We start from the raw sequence: 18928 nt of genomic DNA, 5'->3' as shown, positions 1-18928 counted from the left end.
AGTAGGTAGAACACATTGCAGAAATTTGTAAATTGGGAAAATGGAGGTGCAAGAAGCACCTCTTTAACAACAGCAAGAAAATGACCAGTCTAGTTTCCTAGGATGCTGAAGGGTACAATGGGAACAAGGGCACCAACTATTACCGAGCAGCCTGTGTGCCAGTGCCGTGCAAGTGTCTTACAGTTCGGAGTCTTATTATTTTCATGAAACTCTGTGAAAATGATGGTCCTTGTGGCACCATCATTTTACAGATGGGAAAAACAACTCCTGCAATAGAGTTCAAAATTAGGGTGCACATTAAAGAGCTGGCCACCCCCTCCACAAAATCAAATTTTTCTTGAGCCTCCTTGGTCTGTCTGAAGCTAGAGACTGTAACTTGAAAGAGTTACATTTTCTCCCCCATTGAAGAGAGTTTGGAGATTCAGGCAAAATAAGAAAATCTGAGAACTAGATAGAGAAATGACTAGTAAGCTACTAGGTAGAAATAAACATAAGTTAATTATGTAAAGTGAGTCAGTAAAGTTTTGATATCAGAAGTAGCAATCAGGACAAAGCGGAGCGCCTGAATCAAGGCAATTAAGTCATGGTAGCCTTCTTTCCTCTCATGCCCTATTGTTAATCACTGAAGGGATCAATTTGTCATCCCAGGGAGAATTCTAAATGACCACCCTGTCCTAGCGGCCTTAGAAGATGTCATAAAATTACAGAAAATAGTGATAGAGGGCCTGGGAATGTCAAGTCCAGGGAGTAAATCTCACAGCAGCTGTTTTGAGTTTGTCCACATTGTGTTCTCCCATTCAGGACCCAGGAAACCCTTCCTTCTTTGATATATTTCCCATAGATTATAAGGATTTTTTGGTAAGGAAGACAAAAACCTCTCACAACAGTCACCCCTAGCAAATAATTGGGCTAATGGACACATTTACTTTGAAACAATGGCAACTTCAGACTCAAGAGGTCCAAGAAGAGAACTTTTCTTATCTCAGGGACTTTCCATCAGGATTTCACAATTCAGACTGACTGACTAGAGGACACTGACCATGCACTCTAAGAGACAAGGTCTTTATATTTCAAAGCAAAAGCTACATTCCGAGATTTTAACATTTCCATAATGAAATTAAAATACCATAGAGTATCTATCACTTTCCCATTAAGAAAGCCGTGAAACATCAAAATTTGCTCATCTCTGTATTTTTCTCCTTTCATATTTCATGAATGCCAGAGGTACTTAAAGGTGGGCTCCTGAATATATCATTTAACCCAGTTATTATGGCAGAGTTAGGGAAAGATGAGAATGGATGGGATGTACCTATGGGTAAGCAGTTTTTACTTAAATCAATCAGCAAAAAGTAACTGAAGAAGGTAGTTAAAAAGTAGCTGAAAAATCAAACATCATATAATAACCAGGAATCAAGATGAATCCAGTGTACATGTATGAAGAATTAAATGAAAATGGTAGTATCCCATTACCTGTATTTCTATTTCTGGGGGAAATTTAGAGATAGTATCAGCAAAGTAACCCACACCTGTGTGAATCTATAAGATCTGAAAGCAAGGTCTTGGCTACAAGATAAAAAGTATCAGATATAGCGGGACTCCCAGGAGGCGCATCAGTTGAGCACTGGGTGCGAGGCTGCCTGCAGCCTCTACAGCGCCAGTTCGATCCCTGGCCACCGGTGAGGGTCCCACATGGTGCGCAGACCTCTGCCACGCCTGCTGCTCCCCTCAGCAGTGTATTTCGTCAGTCTGCCTGTTCTGTTCCCCACTCTGGCTCTGGTGAATCCTCTCACCCTCCCACGCTTCTGACTGTACCCAGTGCTTGTATAAAATAAATAAATAAAACTTTTAAAAAAAAGTAAAAAAAAAAGTATCAGATATAGCAACTTAGCTCTACTTTAGAAAGATAAATCCTGAGATACTTTATAAAGCCACAATCAGGAAAACAGCAAAATTCAAACGAGTTTGAAACTAGGATTCACAGTAAAGAAGTGAGCACCCCAAAAGGCAGATCTTTCTTGAGCATCATCAATGAGTCTGACATTATGCAAAGTACTTTTTATGTACTTCCTCATAACTGCAGTAACTCCATGAACTAGGTAATATTGAAAATTCCCATTTTCAGATAAGACTGTGTCCAAAGTTACCCAGGTAGTAAACAGTTCAACAGCAAAAAAAACCCAAAGCAGGTTAGTCCTGCTTAAATCATTTTGCTGTCTGCAGAGAGGGCAGGGCATGCTGGGAAACAAAGCATGTGGGACTTCTGAGTTTCTCTTTCAGGCAAGTTGTGCTGCAGTGTTAAAAAGGTACTTTTTGTATAGATGTAGTTTCCGTTAAGTAAGGGTAGTCTAAATGGAATTCCATCTCCTTACACACTTTTTTTTTTTCATACTGAATTAGCTGTACTTGGAAACCAAACCAATGAAGGCAATATGGGGGCAAAGTGGCTGGGCACTGTTATAAGACCGGCATAAATTCTAGTCTCCTCTCTGCCACTAACTCACAAGTTGAACATAAAGCATCCATTTGTCCTCAATAAAACTGAACCATAATCATGTCCAAGACCACATTAAATGCTGGGCTGTAATGACCAGGGCAAACTTTTTCAATGAATTGTTAACCAAGTGTTGACATTTACACATATGTGCATTGAGAAATCAGCTAATCTGATTTTCTACTTCCATATATTCCTTGCGCATATAATTTAGATATTAATGGTTCTCCTTTTGTATTTCAGAGTGAAAAATCAATCAATTAATCATGACAGGCAGACAAGGATTACGTACTATTTTCTTATCATAGGATTCTCCACTGCTGTAGGTCGTGGCCAGGGTAGACGAACACTCTTCCAGGTACCAAGGCTTCTTCCCGCTTTCAGCTGTGCTGCTGATGGAGATGGTGTAGATGCTGTTGGTGTAGCCATCACAGGAGCAGTGGTCTTTGCTCCTTCCACCATTTCCTGATGCCCAGACGAAAACAGAGCCAAGGCCTCTCCGCCCCTGTTCATAAACAGAAGAAGTTAAATGATGGAAGACAAGGATTATAGAAGCTAGATGAAGAGACGATCAAAACCACTGGAGCAGCACCAAATATTTGCAGGAGGGATGTGATATTTTAATAATATGCTGAATTGAAGGTGAGAAGAGTTGCATTAAAATTAAAAAAAAAAAAACAATCCTATTCACAGAGTAGAAAAGTAACAAGTAATCCTCATCATTAATGGGGAAACTAATGACTAACATTCATTAGGTACCTACTATGGGCTGAGCAATTCTAAATGTTTTCTAAGATATATTTCTAGCCCCATGTGATTGGTACAGTTTTTGTCCTCATTGTATAGATGAAGAATTGAGAGAAGTTAAGTAATGTTTGTAAGATCTATAATAAGTGCTAGGGCCAAAATTTGAACCTAGTCAGAGCTCAGAGTTGGATGATTATTAGTGACAGTTACCATATGATATGGTATTAAATCTTTATCCGCATGAAGTGATGCTATTAGCATCCTCATTTGACATATGAGGAACATGAGGTGTAGAGAGCTAATGTACTTATCTTCCTTCTAGAGCTGCACTGACCCTCTGTAGGGTGCTGACACATATTATAGGGTTGTTAATTGGATCCACCAAAAACAAAAAGATTTCAATATCAAGTGTGTTTGGGAAACTGAGTTAAACATAATTAAATAGGTTCCCAGTTTCCCTTATTGAAGAACTGCTAAAAATCTTTCATAAGTGATTCTTCACTATAAAAGTCTGAGAGGGAAATACAATCTAAAGGAATATCTAAATATATTTTATTATAGAGACCTTTTGCAATTAGATCTATTACCTTTTTCTTACAAAGCTAGGAGATGAAGTCAACTCTTTATGGCAAAAGTTGACAAAAATGCAAAGATTTCCCAAAGGTAATAAAATAATGAAGAAGCAGAGTAGATGATAGAGTATTAAAACATAATGGTTATTTGGTTCCCTAAGATGAGATCTTTGGGAGAAAACAGAAATAAGCCAAAGTGAAGAGTATTTCTGGGAATAGTTAGAACTGAGGAATTTTATCATTCTAAAATCAGAAGGCACATTATAAGGCAAGTTCAAATCTATCACTTAAAAATAGAAAGTGAGAAGCAGAGACATATAGTTATTGATGACTGAGCCTCTTTCTCTCAGGTCCTAACTTTCTGGTCTCAGGTGGTGGAAAAGTATTTGGAACATTGTCTTAGAATTTCTGGAAAAAGAGCCAAGGCAAGAGAGTTGACAAAGAATCTGGAATATCTGTGATAAACTTTCTCTGACCTTGAATCCTCAAGGAACAGAGTTATTTATGACATGATTTTACAGACCTGAGCATAAATTTATTTTTATCCTTCAGTGTGGAAAAAAGCAGTATGATTGTATACACAGGAATGGGAAAAATTCAGGAAACGAGACAGAGAAGGGGAGAAACTTCTGGATGCTATCGCCACTAGACAGCTGGGCCTGGTTTACCATCCCTGTTTCCATCAAAATATTCATGAAACATAGAAGACACAAAAAATTACCATGTCATCATAGATGTACACTTTTATTTAATGCATGGCAATTTTTAGAAGGAATTACTATTCATTATGGTCTTGATGGTCAGATTGAGAAACTCTGGTGACAGACATATCTAGAGTTTGGAGACAAAATGATAGCGAGAGAAAAAGGAAGAAGATTCCAGTGGGTGTCCTCTCTAGCACACACTGAGGGACTGCGCTGCAGGCAAACAATCTGATCTCATGGGAGCCTTATTTGACAATAGAACATATGAGCTAATACAAAATCCTACCTGGTTTAGAAAGCACTGCAGCACACAATAGATTAATAACCACAAAATAATGAAAAATCATATCTGGCACAATCACATATCTGTGTAAGATTGTGACTATGTGCCTATGTATAAAATTCAATGAAAAGACCTTCAAAAACAAATTGGATTTTAAAATAATATTTAATGACAAAATATTTGGAAGGCACTTTTATATTCACAATGTAGTTATAAATGATAGAAAAACTGTAAGAGTGTGGTCTCAGTTTAGAAAAAAAAAGTGTGTGTTTGTTTGTAAAGAAGTTAATGCACATAGAATTATAAGCATAAAGCTACTGAGAAGTAACAGGGTCACAGAATTTATCCTGTTTGGTAAGATTTGTGAAGATTTTTGTTTTCTTATAGCAACCTTCCATGACTGTGTATTATATTTATCAACAGGAACAAACATCTGAGGGAAAACAGAGGGCCTTTCTTAAGAGATAATAATTTTACTTTATGATCAAGGGGGATTTTATACCCAGAAAGTTGGTTGTAAACTAAAAACAGGAGACGCTAACGTTTATAGAAACTTACTATGTGCCAATCACTGTACAAACATTATTCTGCACAATCCAAGTCTATATCACCATAATTTCACAGATGAGCAAACCAGGGCACAGAAATGCCAGAAGCAGAGCTTGCAATTGAGCTGGAGCCAAAGCCTGGGCCCTTAACCCATGCAGTAGATTTTCTTTGGAGTGAAAAGAGAGCTAGTGGTTGCTGTACAGTTTTTAGCCAAGTGTCTGATGTCTTCAGTGAAGCCTGGCATTAAGGTCTAATAACACCATCTCTCAGTTCTTTCCAGACTTAGTGGTAGAACTAGAACTGAGAAAGAAAGGAGGCATTCCTGGCCCTGAGCTAGAGGAAGGATATCTACTTTGAGCCCAAGATCTCCCTGGAAATCCACCTGAGAAGGATTTCCTTAGAAGCGAGGACCAGTCAGCGCACTCTGGCAGCAACCCCTCTGCAGAAACAATGACACTTCTAAGGCCTCCAATGGATATTTGCTGGGTTGCAAGAACAGTTGGTTGAGAGGACTGTGGGTTAGCACTGTCTTGGTTCCTTCCAGACAAGAATGATGTCATTGTATCAAATATATCTATTTGAGGGAATTATTTTGCAACTGAGCATGGTGAAGGGAAACCTCAAAGGACAGTATGGGGTTAATGACTTCCTTCCCTGCTGACCCAGGGCTGAAGAGACTTGGGGGAGAGTCACTGAAGGTAGAGATGAGAACTAATCAGGGGAAATGCCAAGCCTTGCAGGGAGGAAGCCAGGGAAATGTGCTAAGACTCCAGTCTCCTCCCCCTCACCAACTTCTTATGACAAATTCCATGGGTTCAACCTCACAAGAAGCTAGAGGAACTGGGATCCCCTAGACAGAGGCCATAGGGATTAATGTCTCCTTATATAGAGCTCATGATGAGTAGGGGAGAGAAGATCTGGAGTGTCAGATGGGAGATATCAGTGTCTTCAGGTGTGTTCAAAACAGAGTTGTGTTCCCCAAGGCAAATTCAGGGAGAGTCTCTAATCCCCAACGTGACTATATTTGAAGTTGGGGGTCTGCAAGGATGTGATTAAGGTTAAATAAAGTCTTAAGAATGGGACCCACATCTAATAGAACTAAATTTCTTATGAGAAGACAAAGAGCCCCGGGTATGTGGGCACAGAGGAAAGGCCAAGTGAAAACACAGCAAGGCAAATGGATGCATGCGCAAGCTGAGGAGAGAGGCGTCACCCGAACCCAATGCTCCTGGCATCTCATTGACTTCCAGATTCCAGCCTCCAGAACTGTGTTGAAATACATTTCTATTGTTTAAGCCACCCAGTCTGTGCAGTTCTGTTACAGCAGATCAAGTTGACTGAGACAAGGTGAGGGGAGGAGACCAAGGGTGACCTGTCCCCACGGAGGTCACAGAATATGTGGCCAGTGACCACTGTATCCACGAGGCAATCTCACATCTAGGCATATATGAATGGCTTAGGATGAAAGTCGCAGAAATACAGACTGAATTTGAGGGCTGAAAATGCTATAGAGACAGCTGCTGAAGATCTTTGGGGTTAATCTGAAACAATTAGCAATTCAAAGATTTATTTACTACAGATGCACAGGAGATTTTGATTAGTGTGCAATATTCAGAAAATTAAAACATGTGGTAGAAAATAAATCTGCCAGTTCTCTAAAATTCAGTTATTTAAGAATCAAACCTTAATGTGGGATTTAAGGAGAATTTAAGGAAGGTGGGGCAGAATACTGCAAATAGAAAAGAATCTTGAGAGCTATTTTTCCAAAGTGTTGGAAACAACATTTTCTAGTTTGGTAAAGCAATGTGATTGCAATTAGTTATTTAAATATGGTTTTGGATGAGAAAACAAACAAGAAAATCCTCCAATTTAATTAGGTGTTAAGTTAAAAATTAGCAAACTTAAGGCAAAATACGTTGTGAAATCCACAGAGGATGCATTTGACCAAACTCTAAATATTCTCTTTCATTGTGATTCTAATTGTGCATGTGTTCCTCCTCAAATACACCCTACAAATCAATTTATAATACCCCATAAGCATTATTATTAAAGGCTAGAAAGGAACTAGACTTTTTATGGTTCAGGAGGTCAGGAAAGGTTACATTACTCTGGATTACCCATTAAATTGTACATCCCAAGTCAAATTTTGAGAACTGTAGGGTTTGATGAAACCAAATTCCTCTCTTTAAAATGGCATGCTAAATTTTCAGCCAATGCAGTTAGATTTGCTATTTTAATATTACTTTAATCTAAAGTATTGCTTAGAAGACATTTTCAAAGGGGAATGAGCAAGTGACTGGAGGCTTCTTACAATACAAAAGGAGGAAGAAAGATAAAAACATCTCCTAACATGTGTGTGGACAGTGTGCCAGGTGGTTTCACACATATTAGTTAACTTAGAACAGTACTGGCAAATTTAGATATGCATTGTTACAGATAAGGAAACTGAGTATCACTACATGCACACGATCATATAACGAGCACATATAACGTGCACATATAATCATATAATGTAGTGGAGACAGGAAAGGAGCACTTCAACAAATTGGATCAGAACCTACTTATCTGTAGATGCCATCCAAATGGAGAGACACACATTAAAGAACTTTAGGATGGGGCACTTTCATTCACCCATTACACCTTCCAAGTTCAGTCTGAATACTTAATTTGCCAAAGCCCCAAGGCTCTTCTCTGCATCTTTTTCTGATATCCAGTGAGAATGGAGCATAGCCCTCTATGGAAACTATGTATGGTTTGTGAATAAAGAGGCTTCATTGGAAGATGCTGGAGAAAGGCAAGGACACCTACAAAAACTTGGTAGCTGAGATATGAAGAGAGAACTGCTCATCTTCTTAAAACCCAAGGACATTCTGACTAGCATTTCCAAAGTTAACCTTGTTCTGTAACAGAACAGGGTTTATGGGAAAGACAAATCTGGGTTTGGAAACCAAACATTAAGGCAAAACAAAAACAATAGCAACAAAATTTTGAAAGGTATTTGTAGTGCTTACATAAAATGATTGTTCCAGAATTCTGAAATATACATACATTGCTTTTTAAAGCCAAAACTATTAACTCTTTGAAGCATTATCATCAATAGGTCAGATGATTCACATGAAGAAGAAACCCTTGTCAAGGTGACCTGAACAGTGATGCAAAAAGAAATCCACGATTGAAAACAAACCAGGAGCAGATGCTCAGACTCTGGTAAGGCCTTAGAAACTACACCGGCGTAACTTGGTGGGAGAAAGATTTTGGGGGCTACCCTAAGAGAATGTGGTCATGAGACAATGTGATAAGACATCTTCATCTTTGGGAGAGAACTTAATAAAGGCAGACACTTTTTTTTTTCCTAGTCAGTTCATTTGTGCCAGATGGGAATGGAGTAAGGAAATTAATTACATGAGATCAAATTGGAAGCAGAGAATAATGTGGGCCATCATTTGCCATGAAAACTCAAAGGAATCCAATGAGACAGATATTTTTAAAGGAGTAAAAGAAGGAAACATACTTTCTGAGGGTTAGGAATCTAGAGGTTAATTCCTGTTTCTATCTGGGGAAATCCTAGGCCAAGGTGCTAAATTTGTCAGGCCACTATAGTATCCACATCCAGAAAATACAAAGTGGACAACTTATTTTTTATGATCTATTCGAGAAGTCATAATACCTGATGTAAAGAGTACATAGGTTTTACTTGATTCTACTTTTGCTCCTCAGAATATTTAATTACTGTGCTCACAGAATTACTAAGGCACAGAGGAACTACTTCAGTGTTTCAAAACCAAACTGTCATAATTATGGTTGTATGGTGAGTTAAGTGCAGCCAACAGCTCAGTAATTCCACTGGTTTCCAAGCAGGAATTCCAGAAATGGAAATGCATAACAATGGAAAGTAACAGCAATCCAAAGATGATTTCAAGTGTCCTCCCCAAAATCTGTGGAGGTGCAGCCTTCCCTCACCCCAGTGCCTGCCCCTCCTGCTGTTCTCACTCTTTCTAATTAGGGCATCTTTTGCCAGAACTGCCAGTGTGCATGAAATCAGATACAAGGAAAAATTGTCCAAACATCTGCAGACTGACTTACCAAGACACTCCTTGGAAGTGTCTTCAACATCCTCATGCTATGCTACTGCGCCTATCAAAGACTGGCTGATAGAAGAAAAAGATTGAAAATACAAATGCAGTCATTTTCTATTTCTCCTGGAAAAAAAATGTGGCACCAAGAAGGCTTTGTGAATAGTAATCTATTGCTCTCCATTTTTGTCTTTCTGCCTTTTCTCATGTAATAGGACTTCACTCTTCTTTCTCCCCAACTCAGCCCTCATCCATCTTTGCTATTCCACATCAGGTTTTCTAGATTCTAATTTACTGTGTATACCATAGGCAGCTAAGGGAAATATATTAAGCAATTTTTCATGTTCTGTTGATTTTTTAATACACTGAAAATATTAGATGCAGTTATTAGCGATCATATTAACTTTAGCATACACAAATGAAAATCCATTTTATATGCTTCGTGAGCATTACCAAATGTAACCAAGTTCACTTTTAGAAGAGTAGAGAGTCCAATAATGATTTTGGGGTCAGTGCTGCAGATGATAGTTGCAAACACGTTTGGTAAAATAACAAATTTTTAGTTGTTGCTTACAATCTTCTCTGAGGGTCTTCTTGAGATCATTTGCATTCTAGTACAGGAATGAGCAGTCTGATATACTAAATTCAGGGAACCTAAAACTGACTTCAGCTCATCTTTCTAAAAGGACATTTGCTTTAAGGTGGCCAAAGACTAGTGTTGTAAGGAATAATTAATCAAAGGTGTGAATATGGAACACGGCCCCTGCCCCTGGATTGCTAATGAGAAGCTACTTTTATGCTTATTGTGTAAACAGAAAGGACAAAAACTAAACTGAGTTGCTTTCCACACCAGAAAATAAATTCAGTAGAGCATCAATCGAAAACGTGTATAGAATCCATGGCGTTCTCAGAGTCGCCCTTATTTCCCCAGAGCTGACACTGAGGGTGCACGCATGACACAGATTCTTGCACCCTGCCGTCCAAGTGCATGAGGTGTGACCCTTGGGTCCTGACAGCAGTATTACAACAGTGTGGGCTTCTTTCCCTTTGTTTATACTTCAAATGTAACTGCAAGAGGAAAGTCAGTCTTTCGTGGAGAAGGGGTAGCAGAATATCTGGGAGTAATACAAACCAGATGTGTTTGTATTAATGGACATAAATATGCTTTCAAACCAAGAATTTTATTCCTCTTAACCTTAGATATTCTGCACATTTGGGAAATTTACATAAGAAAAATTTGGAACTGAATAATATGCTACGGATATTATTTGGAGCTAGACACATAAGAGGTTCATACAATGAAATTAAAATTTTTCATACAAGGAAACGAAGGAAATGAAGTTAGCAGAGTCAATTAGTGGTAGGGCTCAGACCAGAGAGACCCAGTACTGCCTAGTACTACATTGGGCATTCCTAAAATGCTTAACAACATGGTTTATGGAGACACTGTTAATACAGTGGATTAAGGGGGAAAAACCAACAAATGATACCTTTCCTGCCTTATGTTATTCACCAATCAACAATCCCCAAATAACTGCATCTACTGTTTCTACCTATGGTGCATTCACCTTGGCAATTCCTTTATTTTGTCTCAGACCTTGTCTTCCTCCTCATCTGACTCACAGAAGCTTCAGCAAGACTCATATTAACATTTACTCCTGCTCACTCCCATAGTCCTCCACGCGTTAAGTCCTTTTGAGTTGTTTTCCCAAGGCATGGAGAATGCTAACACTGGTAGGGAGGAGGGGCATGCAGATTAGATTTCCCAATCCTCATTCCAAGTAGCTAAAATAATCCATGTGGACCTCATATGCTCTCTGAAATAATCACAAGCAATAATTAACAGCATCCACCATTGCACTATTCCCATTTGGGGAGGAAAAAAAGTCGTTCTCAAACCTGCCAAAAGTTTCTAGATCTTGGATCAACCCACAACAAAGACAAAATCGTGCTCAGACTTTCAGGACAGTCGGGTCTATAAAACTGAGAAGGCCATTTCCAATATTAACATTTATGGCCAATTTGAAGCTGCCCAGAAAGATACCATCATTTTTAAATTTATATTGGAGGAGAAGAATCTGAAAAATTCCTTTCATAGAGAATAAAAACATTTATTATCAACATGGGTATGAAAATAATTTACTGTAAATGTTTGGAAAGGCATTTGGAGAGGATAGGATATTCCAACAATCATGAAAAGTTGATACTTTGTTAGTTCTAGGGTACTGATGTCTCTTGGACTGGTTCAAACTACCAGCTTGATTCTGAATGGGCAGGCAGGACGCTCCTATTAAAAGCTCACCCTGGGACCTGAGTGTCACAGGCCTCTACACCATGAAGTTATACCTTTGACTTCTTGTGGAGTCACTACTGACATTTCTGGAATAGAGGAAATCAGCCTTTACATTTTCTTCCCATAAACACATTCCTAACCTAAAGCAAATCAAACTTCTGAAAAGATTATAATTAGTACTAAACTTATTTCACAAGGCTTTCTTAAAGATGCATCAAACATGGCCCCTCCTCTAAGACCAGCAGTTGTTGTGAGCACTTTATAGGTAAGGTCCCGGTCAGTCTTCATGACAGCTCCATGAAGTTTTATAGTTGCATTTTCTCAGGGAAATGGAAGCTCCCATAACTTGGTAATTTTCCCAGGTCAAAGGGCTAGTTAGAAACCAAACTGAGATTTTAACCCAGGCCTCTGTGACTCTAAGACCATTTCTTTTCTCAAGTTGCATCCACTGATGAAGACAAAGAGACTATATTTGTGGCATTTAGAATATGCCAAATTAGATGCCTGGATGGTAAGTTTCCCAGGAGCTCAGAGAAGAGAGAGGTCCCTGTTGTCATGTTCATGACCATAACTACAGCTACCATTGACTGAGAGCAGAGTGTGCACAAACAGCCTACATTACACTCTTGGCAGGAGCTGATGTCACACAGAACATGGTTGTATGGAGTACAGGCTTCACAAGCAGACTGATCTGAGTTCAAACCACTGTGTGCTTTTTAATGGCCAGGTTACCTACTTTGCCAAGATTTAGTTTCTAAATCTCAAAACTGGGTGAGGTCCTAGGAGTATCACCCCCATGGTTATCCAAATTTATAAACATGATAATGCACAAAATCCAGGATAGTAATTTGATTGGTTTCACCTTAATGAAGAGGCTGTAAGTGAAAAAATATCTACTATAAAAGCCACATCATATATTTTTAAATTATTTGATATTATAACCTAGTTCAGTTTATCCAAGTTTATTACATAGTGGTCCTTCTTGTCCATCTGCTCTCATGTTTTGTTGAAGGAAACTGATCTGACTATTCTCCCCATTAACTTTCTCAAATCTGTTTGGAATCACAGTTCTGGATTGGTACAGACCTTAACTTGCCCTAATCCAATTCCTGTATGATTTCATGTCTTCTGTAGGACAGGTACATCCAGACTATGCTAGAACAATTCCAGTGATAAGGAGTTCACTAACTCCCATGGTGCCCTGCAGTCACTGAAACTTAACAAATGAAAAGAGGACTTCTGTTGACACCTGGCTAAGGCATAAACAGAACAGAGAAATTTAGAATGGAATCTACATAAGTTAGTATAAACTATTCACAGAGTTAATAATGTACCTCTAAATTAAAACTGAAAACAAGGGAAAATAAATATATGACATCTGCATCTACACATGGCTAGAATAGATTTGTACCCCTTCCCATAAAATTGCATCACAATTCACAATAAAATAGTAATCTGAATCTGATACTTATATATCAGTTAACTGTTAGGATTACAGAATATGAAACCATATATGTATTTATGAAATACACAGATTTATTTGTTGCCAAAATAATGTTATACTGGATTCACTACTTAGCTTTGTTAAAATTCTGAAGAGACAGAGCTCTACCAGGATATAGTTAAATCCTAAGGAAGAATTTTTAAAGCCCTCAGTTAAAATCAATTTTCATTAAATTGCTCCCTTGTCTATCTTTGCCTACCCATGTATCATTCCAAAGTTTTACAACATTTGCCAACTAATTTAACAGCAATCTGTCATTTATTAAAATGCAAACTGTACCAATCCTGCTACAGCTGGGTGAATATCAGATAAAACATACCCCTCCCAAGTGGAATTGGTTAATTTTATTATGATTATTACTACCGCTTTTATTATACAAGCTCATTATAGTCTTTGCTCCCTTTCTGATGAGCATATGCCTTTAATTTAAGGATGGAGAAATGAGTGTCTCTGTGCATGTGTGTATACAGAAGAGACAATGTGTGATTGTAGAGTGACCTTGTGCTTTCAGCAAATATTCTAAATATCCAATCAGTTGTAAAATCTGGTGAATTGAAAAGAAAATTAATGATGAGAAGGAGATATAACTTCATAAGAGACTCAACAGCAAGCACATGTCAATATTTGTCCATCAGATGTCCTGTTTCCATCTGGAACCCTGAATAGTAGAGTGAGAATAGGATGAAGGTTACAGTTCCCATAGAGAGATCAAGGGACCAGTGATTCTCATTTCACCTTCTCTTGTTCCCCATCCTGGACTTAGTACTACTCCGTTATAAATTCATTAGAATCAATAATACTCAACTTAAAAAAAAAAAAAAAAGCTCAAAGAAAAACAACCTGGAATTGAAAACATACCTGTAGGCAAACTATAGGCTGTACTCCTAATATATCTACAATGAGCTCACATGATTTTTCTAGATAAAAGGCTAAGATAAATTCCCAACCACTTCTTGGTATATCGTGCTACTTAAGAAATACTGCTTGCATAAAATTATAAGGGACTACCATTAACCTTAATACAGGGTTTTCTGATTATAGAAAAATATTAAACTCCAAGTTTTTTCCTCATTTTCTAAATGATATTATTAAACACACTTGCAGGAAATTGTGAAAGGCTGTCAAGTCAGTAGATACTATTGATGAATATCAATGTACCCAGGACTATTAAAAGTTTAATAGCCCAAATGGGGTAAGAAAGATGATTGCATGACAATTAGACTACAAGAAAACAGAAAATTTTGTTATTATTTGCTGTTCATTCATTTTCTTATTGCTTAGTAGATTCTATTTGCTGAAGGGATTTTGGGAGTTTGGTTACACTTTAAAATATTTATTCATCATTATATGGTGAGGTCTCCCAAGATAAGGGCTGGGTGCTATTCATGCCAACTAGCAAAGTGCCTGGGGTATTATAACCATACAGTGACTGTTTCCTGAATGCAATCAGGAATAAGTGAATGAAAAAAATAGTCTATCAGAGAAAATTTTAGGCAATTAGCTTCTTATTCAGACAACAATGTTAGATCCTTACATCTACATTGCTGTAAACTGACTTACTCAATTTATAAAATCATCTTCCTATTTAGAAATGACTGGACAGATACAGCCAAGAGATTCCCCTAGGGGAACTCTTTGCCAGTTTTACCAAGGAGCCAGACCAAAGGATTACCATGGTACATGGAATTGTGTCAGTTTGAATCAGAGGAAATTTTTAGCTGGACTTTCCCAAAATGACATGCAAAATATCCATTCTGAGATCCCTGGCAAAATTGTGAGAGATCCTGCATGCCTCCCCTCCCCCCAAGAAGTTTAGAATGTTCCTTGTTGGTGATAGGGAGCAGTGATGAGCTTTAAAGAGAAGAAAAATGACAAAGAGTTGATTATGAAAAAATACTGCTTTGGCTGCAGTGTTCATGCTGAATTGAAAGTTGAAGTTCAAGTTGGGACGTTGAAAGATTTGGAAATAGGCTATAATTTAAGTCTATGTGAGAGATGTTTGTTCAAATTGTGCAATTGAGAGGGCAGATTCCATAGACTTTAGGAAGTGGTATAGGCAAGAATTATTAGATAACTACAATGAGGAGAAAAAGGATTCGTCAGCTTTAGGAAGAGAGATTGGGTGAACATCAACAAGTTAATAAATATACATATGTAGGTAAAACAACTCAATCACTAAATTCTTTCCTAGTTCTAATGTCCTGAATCTAAAGGTCTAATGGATTTAGCTGAATTTTCATAAAGTAGTTACAAAGAATTTAAAATGAAGTTACACAATAATTCAAAAAAGTCATGAAAATTAAAGCTTCTACATTTATTACAGATCACTGTAATAAAGTCAAACATATTTCATTAGTGCAGGATTTCTCAGAGCCTTTAAGATGTTTTTAAATTTCCAAAGAGAACATATAAGTGGTATTTCTTAAGCAAAATCACTCTATCCTTCCCCTATTTTAAGTGTTTATAAATTAATGTTTAATGGAATAAATTTTAAAGATACAATCTTAGATGGCCTTTGCTCTTTACATTGGTCATTCTTTAGTAATAATCTCAAGATTATACACTAACTTTTCCTAAAAGTATTTGAACAATATGAAATTGATTACACCCAGCTATTTAGAACAATCAAGACTTTTACATTATTTTGCATGATTAATCAGCTTTTCACTTGTCTTTTCAGTAGAAAATGGTATTAGAAGATAGTGTTAATGATTAAGATTCATAATATAATTAGAAGACTGTACTGTGTTCCAGGAACTCTGCTGAGAATTTTGTAGGAAGCAATCACATAATCTTCACAATCATCCTATAAAGTAAGTACTAGCATGTAGCTCCATTTTATAGAGGAACAAACTGATCCTCACAGAAGCCAATTAACTTGAACAAGTTGAGAAAATACTGAAGATCACTGGAGAATCGGAATTGAGAGTCCGGGGAAATTAATTATCATGTATTATGTTAATTACTGATTTCCAAACTATAAGCAAAACCAATGCAAGTGTGATCCTTCAGTAAATTAGCTCAGTATATCAAGCAAATTGGCAAGGAAGTCACTCACTCATACACTAAACAGTTGTTGGGTACCAGACCCTTTGGGGTACTTGGGATACTGTGGTAAACAAGACACTCAAATTTTCAGACTTTATGGGGGAGACAATAAGATAGTAACTTCAGTGATTAGAAGGAGGGAAAATTGTCAAGAAGGAGTTTGGAAGGGTTGGGTGTGTGTATTAAATTGTAGATGGGATGAATCCGGCAGACCTCTATGTTAGGATAAGTTACATGACAGTTTAGAGGAAAGCACTGGGTTTCACTGTGATCTTGACAAGAACCCTCAGTGGACTGATGAGGTAAAGTTCTGACTTAGGGTCTTCAAGAGATAATGGCAAGGGGAGCTTGTAGAAGGCAAGTATGGACAATTTTTCAAGGAATTTTTATGCCACGGAGAAAAGGAGAAGTGAGGAACTAGTTGAAAAGAGATAAGGAGCTGAGGAGGCTTTCCCTCTCTTCTGAGATAAAAGAATTAAAATGTATGAATGTATATGGATGGCAAACATATAGTTGAGAGGGAGATTTTGATGTTGAAGGAAAAGAGACTTGATGGAGCCATGTCTTTGATGAGGTGAGAAGTGATCAGGTTCAGTAAAAAGTGTAAGAGAGGGCCTTAGGTAGAAGACAAACAATTCCCCATCATAACAGGAGTAGAACTAGAGTATGCAGTCACAGTTAAACACAGGTGGTGAAATGGGCCAAATAAAATAGGATTGACAGCACACAAAATAATTTATTAAGATTACTTTGAGGCTTATACTCTGACTTCTTTAGCCATGCTGAATATCAATTTTATGTGAAACTGGGGAGAAGAGTATCTATCTTATGAGATTATTGTTAAGACTAAAAATTATCTATTTTATGGCTCAGCAGGGTAACTGGAATATATCAATGGTGTTGCATTACTACTACTACTATTCTACTATTAACTGTATGCAGCCCAAATGATAGACCTCTAGTTCTTTCATTTAATTTTATGGCTCATTGGCATCAAATAAAATGCAACATTGGGGAGAGAGAGCAAGTTGTCAATTGTGACATGGTTTGTTCAACATAGATCCTCTACTGCAATTTTTGCACATTAATTCTAAAGGGGTTATAAATGGAATCAATTCTGATTTTGTTAAAGTCTTTGAAAACAGTGTTACATTCTACAGAACCAAATGTTTATCTTATAGTAAACAAAGAGGGTGCATTTTGAAATCCAATATTTGCTACGGTGTTTTTTTGGTTTTTTTGTTTGTTTGTTTTTTTTTGTTTTTTTTTGATTAGCAAACAGAAGGAATGGATGCAATCAATACCTGGACTCCCTGAGCAAAATTTACTTATTTCCTCCAAGAAAATCGTTGGTGCTAGACTGTACTTGCTACCAATCTCTAGTTGTGGCCACCTTATTCTAACTCATTATTAACTCTTGCCTGAGTCATTCCTTCCATTCTTGATTTCCCATCCCTTGCCTCACACGCAGTCCAGTCTCTACACAGGAGAGTCTGCTATAATTGTGTGTCCCATCAGGACACTGGTCTCCTGAAAACTTCCAATAGTTATCTGTGACAGAATAAAATGCAAATACTCTCCTGGTTGAGAAAACCCATCCCCAACTCACTGCCTAAAGCCCTCTTTCTGTTTGTATTAGTCCTAATGTGCAAAACAGCATCCTTTTGCGGGTGTACACCCAAATCACGCCACATGGGGTGCTCTGCTTTTGCTGTTCCTTCTACAAAGAGCATTCCTTCCACATTTCCTCATAAGACTGACCTCTTATTATGAATGTCTCCATTCTCACAGCACCTCTTCAAGAGCTCCCTGTCACCCTCAGTCATCAGTCATCAGTTTTATTTCACTCATAACACCCTTAGCTCAAAGAATCCTAATTGTCTCTGTGCTTGTTTGTTTTCTGTCTTGTTGCTAGAATGTAGACGTTTTTTGTATTACAAATAAACTTAGCTATCTTCTTTACTTCTTAATCTACAGTGCAGAGAAATTTAAGGGTTTACTAAATTTTATAGGAAGAATAAATTCTGATTCCTTTATTCTTGTATATTATGTAATTAAAATCATAGTCAGCCTGAAAACTTTGTTGTTGCATAATTTTTCACAGAGCTACATGAAGGAATTATTTTACCAGTCATTTGTTTCTGAAATCACTTAACTAGCCATTTATTTATTTTTTACTATACACTAACTTTGTATAAAGTATTTATCCAATTAATTTCTATATGTTTGGCAAAGTGTTTTAATTAAAGAACAAAAATCAGAATAATCTCAAATAAAATTTACTGTCCCATTTGATGACTATTAACAGAAGAGTGAAAGGGTCTAATAAACTGCTTTTAAAATATTAAATTACTGCAATTTCATAGTAATTTAGAGAAGCATTCCCTGTAAAAATACAAACTCAAGGCTACAAACAAGAATAACTAAAATGAATTGTGCATTGAGAGGTTATCTTGATGGAATAGAAGATGTGCTTTTAAAGGCAAGTAAAACTGAAGCAAGTAAAAGATGAACAAGCTAAATAACATTACAGAACTGAGAAAGTCAACGCTCATGTTTACCATGTTATTTTTCAGCTACCAGTACAGGTAACATAATGGAATTATCTGGAGTTCTGTGGTATGGAAATGGTACAGGAGAGAGTGATGGGGCACTGAGATAAGA

General features: G+C 37.4%; 1 protein-coding gene across 3 annotated transcripts in view; it reads right to left on the bottom strand.

Moving 5' to 3' along the window:
- The window catches only part of PCSK5 (proprotein convertase subtilisin/kexin type 5), a 417590-nt gene that overhangs the window by 233953 nt on the left and 164709 nt on the right, over positions 1–18928 (bottom strand). For all 3 annotated transcript variants that reach the window (XM_037495353.2, XM_037495354.2, XM_037495352.2), the window contains exon 8: positions 2784–2996. In XM_037495353.2, coding sequence (XP_037351250.1) covers positions 2784–2996 — 213 coding nt within the window. The remainder of the gene's footprint in view (positions 1–2783; positions 2997–18928) is intronic.

The sequence above is a fragment of the Talpa occidentalis genome, unplaced genomic scaffold (assembly GCF_014898055.3).
Source record: "Talpa occidentalis isolate TD23 unplaced genomic scaffold, MPIMG_talOcc4v2.1 talOcc4.7, whole genome shotgun sequence".
Classification (NCBI taxonomy): Eukaryota; Metazoa; Chordata; class Mammalia; order Eulipotyphla; family Talpidae; genus Talpa; species Talpa occidentalis.
Note: the sequence above shows the minus strand (reverse complement) of the source record. Positions and strands in the feature narration are given on the sequence as shown.